Genomic DNA, 8,378 nt, shown 5'->3' on the forward strand with positions numbered 1-8,378 from the left:
GTGGCGTACTTAGCCAGCCATGTTTGCTTTTCCAGCTCTGAGCCAACTGCAGGAGCTGAGCTCTGGAGGTTCGTCGGGGTGGCGTACTTAGTAAGCCACGTCTGCTTCTCAAGATCTGTTGCTGACGTCCCTCCTGTTTTCCCAGAAGTCCCTGATGTTGTGGCCTGGTTTGTGAGCGCCCAGTTACCGCAATCTGGCACATACGTGCACCTGTACCCGTGAGGGATCTCCTTAGGCGCCTCAGGCAAGAACTGGTAGTCACTAGGGTCACCACCGATCTTGTAGACGACGAATGCCGGTGAAGCCGGCACTTCTGGTGCTGCCAACGCAAATGGCAGCGGTGGACGGGACTGGAGTGGCAACTCTCCTTGGTGCGTCCCGAGAGCTGGTCCTGACGGCGAGTACTGGTGCCTCATGATCTCCTGGATCACGCGAAGAGCGACACGCTCCAACGTGTTGACCAGGTTCTCAGAGTGGCGGTGTAGCGAGTGAGCCACCAGGTAGTTGATCTCCTGCCGCAGGGACCTGGTGCGTTCTTCCGACGGGGCAGAGAGGTCTATCCCATCTAGTGCACCATTAGGCGAGAACCCCTTCCACCTGATGCCATGGGAACGGGTTCTGTGGAAAGAGCCGATGAGGTCGGCCTCGAGGATGACTTTGATCTCGTCATACTTCTTCTTGAGCTCATCGGTCAGATCCTCGTACGTGACTGGAGTGCCGTCCGCCATCTCAGATGTAGATGGCGAGGTGGTTGATGTCGAAGCTGGTCCCACCGGGCGTGCCAGAATGTGTTGCTGCCAAAACCCACCGGCGGGCAGCGACGGGCAACACCGTAGAGCCGGGAACAACCTAGGGCTGCGGCTGGCCGAGGTCCCTCCGAGCGACGGCCCGCAAAGCCTTCTGGTACACACGTCCGATGCTGATGCAAGGGCGTGCCACCTGACCTATACCTGGTCAGGAAGGTGATGGAGATGCCTCGCTTAGTTTCCTGCATGGCATACACGTAAACATTAAATACGAGCCTCGATCGGCTCTCAGGTTATCCTGTGAATCGGCTCAGGGAGCCGATCCACCCATGATTCGTACGAGGTGCACGAATATATGGTGGTCCTGCTTGATCAAGATAAAGCTAATGAGATCTACGACGATTTAGGGTTTTCACCGCATAATCGGATCATCCTACTCACGATTGGGCCTCGCGGCCACGCACGGTGATCGTAAGCCGATCCTAGATAGGGCCTAAAAACCAACACGAGGTTGATCCCCGGAACATCCTGTCTAGGACTAGCAAACGACACCCTACGTGCCGCTGGATCCTCCAACCCCTTGTAAGGCCTAACTATTGCAGATATTAAACTAATCCTTGATGAACAAGGAGCAACCGTAACGGATCAGATCTACTAAATAATGATCAAGCGGGGTGCCGCCCCTACACCTAAGATAGGTGTAAGGGCGGCTAGATATGCAAGGGTTGCACTACGATAGCATGTTACGCGAAGAACTATGCTAACCCTAACACATCTATGATAACTACGTTGCTCGCCATCAAAAAGGCTTCAGTACGAGCAACGCATGAACAACGTGGAGCTTGTGCTGCCTAGATCGCAAGATGCGATCTAGGCAGCATGTTGCTTACCGGTAGAAACCCTCGAGACGAAGGAGTTGGCGATGCGCCGAGATTGATTTGTTGGTTGAACGTTGGTTGTTGTTTATTCCATAAACCCTAGATACATATTTATAGTCCAGGGGACTTTCTATCGTGGGAATAATCCCCACCGTGCACGATACAAACTCTAACTTTTAATCTAAGATACAATCTACTATAACTAAAGATACACGGGCAATCTAGCCCAAACTCTTCGTGTAAGGCCGCTTCAGAGATCTTCCACGTGTAATCTTCCAAGCCCATCTCTCTTACGGCTCACTTCCTGATTTGGCCAAAATCTGGTGATAACAGGTTGATGTCGAAGCTTGTCCCACCGGGCGTGCCAGAATGTGTTGCGGTCAGAAACCCACCGGCGAGTAGCGACGGGCAACACAGTAGAGCCGGGAACAACTTAGGGCTGCGGCTGGCCCTGGTCCCTCCGAGCGACGGCCCGCAAAGCCTCTGGTACGCACGTCCGATGCTGGTGCAAGGGCGTGCCACCTGACCTATACCTGGTCAGGAAGGTGATGGAGATACCTCGCTTAGTTTCCTGCATGGCATACACGTAAACATTAAATACGAGCCTCGATCGGCTATCAGGTTATCCTGTGAATCGGCTCAAGGAGCCGATCCACCCATGATTCGCACGAGGTGTACGAATATATGGTGGTCCTGCTTGATTAAGATAAAGCTAAAGCGATCTACGACGATTTGGGGTTTTCACCGCATAATCGAATCATCCTACTCACGATTGAGCCTCGCGGTCACGTACGGTGATCATAAGCCGATCCTAGACAAGGCCTAAAAACCAACACGAGGTTGATCCTCGGAACATCCTGTCTAGGGCTAGCAAACGACACCCTACGCGTCGCTGGATCCTCCAACTCTTTGTAAGGCCTAACTATTGCAGATATTAAACTAATCCTTGAAGAACAAGGAGCAACCGTAACGGATCGGATCTACTAAATAAAGATTAAGCGGGGTGCCGCCCCTACACCTAAGATAGGTGTAAGGACGGCTAGATGTATAAGGGTTGCACTACGACAGCATATGATACGAAGAACAATGCTAACCCTAACACATCTAAGATAACTACGTTGCTCGCCATCAAAAAGGCTTCAGTACGAGCAACGCATGAACAACGAAATAAGCTTATGCTGCCTAGATCGCAAGATGCGATCTAGGCAGCATGATGCTTACCGGAAGAAACCCTCGAGATAAAGGAGTTGGCGATGCGCCGAGATTGATTTGTGTTGAACGTTGGTTGTTGTTTATTTCATAAACCCTAGAAACATATTTATAGTCCAGGGGACTTTCTAACGTGGAAATAATCCCCACCGTGCACGAGACAAACTCTACCTAACCGACACGTATCCTACTATATTACAGATACACGGGCCAACTAGCCCAAACTTTGCATAACAGGCCGATTCACATATTTCCTCCATGTATATTCTTCAAATCCATCTTGATCGCGGCACACCTCTGACTCGGTCAAATTCTGGTGATAACAGGATCACTTTTAAAATAAATATTTTGACATTTCCAAGTATATTAAAAATGCATTTTTAATAAAAGGAGCACACGGTCTCACATTACACATTACACATTACGTGAAGATTTCGGCAATCACCTTGGATCATGTTTCATAAAGTGAATATAATTTGTATCTTTGTACTTTCTTGGCTCTACTTACCACATTATTCAAAACATATAGGTAGTTACAAATTAATTGAGAAATGTACAATCTATTTTGATTGAAAAAAGTTGAAGTGGTTAAAATCAAGAATATGCCAAGAAAACCAGAGAGAAATGAAAACTAATTTGCATATTTCTCGAGAAAATCCACTTTTCAACTCTTAGAAATTGCACTTGTGAGATCATTGACCCCCTCTAACAACTTGTGCCATATTTAACCCCATTTAGTGAAACCCAGCTTTCGGTAAAGCATGCGCTGACATCGTCCAAATAGTTGCCAGGCGCTGACTGGGCTATCCATCTGACTGAGTAATGCTACAAAGTAGCAAGTATGCTTTGGTAGGCAAAGTAATGGTCAAGTTTGTTAGGTAGATTAGTGGCCAAGTTGAGTAGAGATCAAGTTTGCTAATACAATATAAGCGACCCCTTTGAGTCGACCAGAGTATGAGTAAGACCGCAATTAACACAGAATAAAAATGAGAATTGCTCCAGCACCACTGTCTCCTTCTCACGTATTCCCTTTGACTGTTCTTGAATCGCATTGATCTGAGAGCGGAGCAAGATTCCATGGAGATCGAGAGGCTGCCGGAGGAGCTCCTCCAGGTAGTGATCTCTCTCACTTCACCTCAAGACGCCTGCCGCACGGCCGCCGTATCCCGGGCCTTCCGTGCTGCGGCCGACTCCGACGTCGTCTGGTCATGCTTCCTACCTCGCGACCTCCCACGGTTCGGCCGGAAACAGCTCCCGCGCTCGCCGTTGTCGTCTAAGAAGGGCCTTTTCGAACGCCTCGCTGCCCAGCCCGCGCTCCTCCCAGGCAAGCTTGTGGTACGTATATGACAGCCATTATTTTGTACTTCCTTTGTTCCACCAAGTTTGTTTTAGATTTGTTAAAATTAAATGTATCTAAAAGCTATCTAGTACGTGAAAACATCTAAATTTTGATAAATCAAAGATAACCTTGACGTAACAGATCGAGGGAGTAGCAGTTTTTAGCTTGATTGTTCGCATAATGATTTAATCTGTGAGCGCACGTGCAGAGCATGCAACTTGACAGGGTAACTGGCGCCAAGTGCTACACGATGTCGGCAAGAGCGCTGCGCGTTCCTTCCTGGGGCGACACGCGGCGCTCTAGCCGTTGGATCCACATCGAGATTGACTTCATCACAGGGGGCAAAAGGTTCGGATCCTGTTCCTATTCTCGGATGATTTTTCCTTTCCACGAGGCGATTGTTGTATACTCCCTCCTTGCTAAAATGTAGTGTGTATATTTTTTCTTAAATGTCAAACGATGTAAAGTTTGACCAAGTATCAATATCTAGAATACCAAATTAATAACATTAGATTTCTCACAAGTATATATTCATATGGTATACATTTGGTATGGTAGATATAGTTATTTTTATTAAAAACATGGTCAAATTTGACATCCTTTGACGTTCTAAAAATCTTATATACACTACATTATGGCAAGGAGGGAGTACTTCCTCCATTCCGAAGCTTTAAAGGCTTATATTATTTTTTAGAACGTCAAACTATGTTAAATTTGACTAATTTTTTATCAAAATTATTAACATCCAAAATACAAAGTAATATCATTAGATAGATATGAAATATATTTCCATATGGTATCTATAAAATATCATCTATGTTGATAGATTTTTTCTAAAAGATGAAGCCTTAAGATTTAAAAACGGTGGTAGTAGCGTTTTCCCATAATCTAAACGGTCTTAAATCTTATCTCTGCGTAGGTTCTCGGAGGCAGCTCAATTTTTGGGTGTTAGGCGGCTGGATATCAGTGGCAAGATACGGAGCAAGATGCTCTCCGAGAACACAGCGTACGCTGCTTACATGGTGTTCAAGCTAGGAGAAAGGCTCCATCGGCTGGATTTCCCCTTCCAGGAAGCATCGGTCAGCGTTGGAGGGATCCAACAATCGACCCGGCAAGTTTGCCTCCAAGCATGCCTCAACGAGGAAGAAGACGTTGTAGCCGGGGCGCCGCCGTATCACATCCTGCCATCTATTGTGGGTCCTAGCACGGTTACACCGGGAGAGGACGTGGTGCTCCCTCGAAGAAGGGCAGATGGTTGGATGGAGGTGGAGCTTGGTCAATTCTACAATGAGGAATGCGATGATCGCGAGGTTTCCATTAGTTTGACGGAGATAACATCAAACGTTGATAAGAGTGGTCTTATTGTGCGTGGCGTAGAGCTTAGGGCATCAACAACGTGTGAATAGCAGATGGTTTCTTTTCCTTTATGACCGGTACGATAAGTGGTGCTCTTTCAACATTCTGATTTCTGAACTCATTGGCCATTTGCAAGGAAAGGAACAACTTGCTTACCCAGCTACTGCAGTTAGGGACCTCATCCTCTCTGATCTTCTCGCCTGGAATCTTGCCGGGATGAATGAGACATAGTGGTTCCATCGACCATAAAGGTCGAACCCATTCACTTACGGTGAGTACTCCCTGCTTACCGGTCTACAGGGTAATTACATATTTCGAGAAAAAAATTGACTACTTATTTGGTCAACAAAATATACATTGTATAATTTTTGTGTTATATATCTTATATTTTGTTGATCAAATTTATAGTCAAAGTTTTCTCTTGAAATACGTAAGGGAGTATAATGGTTAATCCGCGTGTCAGTCAGTACAGAGTACAGACGTTACTTGTCATATTCTGATTTTTCATCCTTTGTATTTCCTCTATTTTTGCACGTGTACCTAGATCGTCAGTTTGATATATATAATAAAAATTATATAACATAAAAATTATATTATTAGAAAGTATACAACTAAAATTTCTAATGGTATACTTTTAGTATTATATATCTTATATTAAGTTGGTCAAATTGACGACCTAAGAATGCGCGTAGGACTAGTAAATCAAAACGGAGGGAGTAGTATTTTACACCTCTTAAATCAATGAAAGCAACTAGCCTGGCAGAATAACTGAATATTGGAATTGGAGTAATCTGGTAGTGGCAATAGAGTTAGCATGCACAGCAACAGTGGTCAATTTCAAAATCACTACTCTGCGCTGTAAACAAAATCCACATCTGCAATCACAGGCGAGAGTGAATATCTCACCAAAACGCAGATGACGATATCATCAAGCCACCACGGCCAAGACAGGTGAAGCGCTCAACGATGATTGAAGGTTGTCGATCCGTATTTGGGTGCTCTTTACCTCGAGGTTGCCTGCAAAATGCTGAACCACTTGAGACAGAAAGGGTGTTCTTAGTCAGTCAAAAACCATATAATAATTAGCAACACCAACCATATATACAAGAACACACCAGATGTATGCCATTGTCATGGGACCCACTCCAGAAATGCAACTTTATTTTTGCCACATATAATCTGCACTCAGTTCACTCATGTGCTCTAGTGCTAATGACTGGAAAATAACAACACTCGTAGTTCAACCACCAGTCCATGATCAAATCATTATATCTCTATACCCTACAAGGCATTGCCCTTTGCAATATGCGGATGATACGATTTTATTTATGGAGCACGATATAGCTAAAGCCATTAATATGAAGCTTATTCTTTCTATGTTTGAACAACTATCAGGACTTAAAATTAATTTTCATAAGAGTGAAATTTTTTATTTTGGTAAGGCTAAAGATATGGAACATCAATATAAAAATATTTTTGGATGTGAAACTAGATCCTTGCCTTTTAAATATCTGGGTATCCCTATACATCATAGGGCACTCCGAAATGCGGAGTGGAACCCTGTGGAGAATCGTTTTGCTTCAAAACTAAGTTGTTGGCGTGGAAAAATGCTTTGTTATGGGGATAGACTTGTTCTGGTTAACTCGGTTCTAACAAGCTTACCTATGTTTATGCTCTCCTTTCTGGAAATCCCAGTTGGGGTGAGGAAAAGGTTAGATTACTACCGATCAAATTTCTTTTGGCAATCGGATGAGAATAAAAAGAAGTATCGTCTCTCTCGATGGAATATTTTGTGTAGACCTAAAGACCAAGGGGGATTAGGAATTGAGGTACTTGAGTTAAAGAACAAATGCTTGCTCAGTAAGTGGCTGTTTAAATTGCTCTCAGAGGAGGGTATGTGGCAGCAGCTGTTGTATAATAAGTACCTTAAAAATAAAACTCTTTCACAAGTCGAAGCGAAGCCTAATGATTCACAATTCTGGAAAGGTCTTATGCATGCGAAGAATGACTTTTTTAATCGGGGGTTTTTTAAAGTGGGAAATGGAATGACAGTTAGGTTCTGGGAAGATGTTTGGATGGGGGATGCTCCGTTGTGTCAGCAATACCCAGCCTTATATAATATTGTTCAACATAAAAAATGTCCTAGTCTCAACGGTCTTGGCAAATACACCTTTGAATATCTCTTTTAGACGAGGTTTAAATAATAACAAATGGTTACAATGGCTAAATTTATGTCAACGGCTAATGACAATTACTTTGACTACTGAACCGGATGTGTTTCTTTGGAAACTTACGGAATCTGGCCTGTTTTCAGTCAAGTCTATGTATCTTGATCTAATGAATGGACATACTATCTTTCTTCGAAAATATTTGTGGAAATTAAAGATACCATTGAAAATAAAGATCTTTATGTGGTTCCTTAGTAACAAACTGCTTCTTACTAAGGACAATCTAGCCAAAAGGAAGTGGAATGGGTGTCAAAAATGTTGCTTTTGTGATTCCGCTGAAACAGTTAGCCATTTGTTTATTAATTGCCCTTTTGCAAAAATTATTTGGCGCATGGTTTATCTTACTTATAATATTCCTTCACCAGCTAATGTTACTAATATGTTTGGTAAATGGCTTAATGGGGTACGTAAGGAGGATAAACATAAAATCCGTGTGGGAATATCTGCTCTATGTTGGTTCATTTGGAGGACTAGGAATGATATTATTTTTAACAAACAGAACGGAACTAACTTTTTGCAGGTTATCCGACGCGCTGCTCATTGGATTCAGCAATGGGTTTTCCTTCTCCCATTGGAACATCGGGAGGATATGGTTACTGGATGCAACCGGATGCTAGTGGTT

General features: G+C 44.0%; 1 protein-coding gene across 1 annotated transcript; it reads left to right on the plus strand.

Annotated features, from left to right (window-relative positions):
* The first annotated feature begins 3,770 nt into the window (after nucleotides 1-3,770).
* On the plus strand, nucleotides 3,771-5,839 carry LOC127327764 (F-box protein PP2-B11). Its single transcript, XM_051354555.2, has 3 exons — nucleotides 3,771-4,168; nucleotides 4,381-4,520; nucleotides 5,092-5,839. The coding sequence occupies exons 1-3, from the start codon at nucleotides 3,911-3,913 to the stop codon at nucleotides 5,576-5,578; spliced, it is 885 nt and encodes a 294-aa protein (XP_051210515.1). The 5' UTR covers nucleotides 3,771-3,910; the 3' UTR covers nucleotides 5,579-5,839.
* The last annotated feature ends 2,539 nt before the right edge of the window (nucleotides 5,840-8,378 follow it).

The sequence above is a fragment of the Lolium perenne genome, chromosome 1 (assembly GCF_019359855.2).
Source record: "Lolium perenne isolate Kyuss_39 chromosome 1, Kyuss_2.0, whole genome shotgun sequence".
NCBI classification, from domain to species: domain Eukaryota; kingdom Viridiplantae; phylum Streptophyta; class Magnoliopsida; order Poales; family Poaceae; genus Lolium; species Lolium perenne.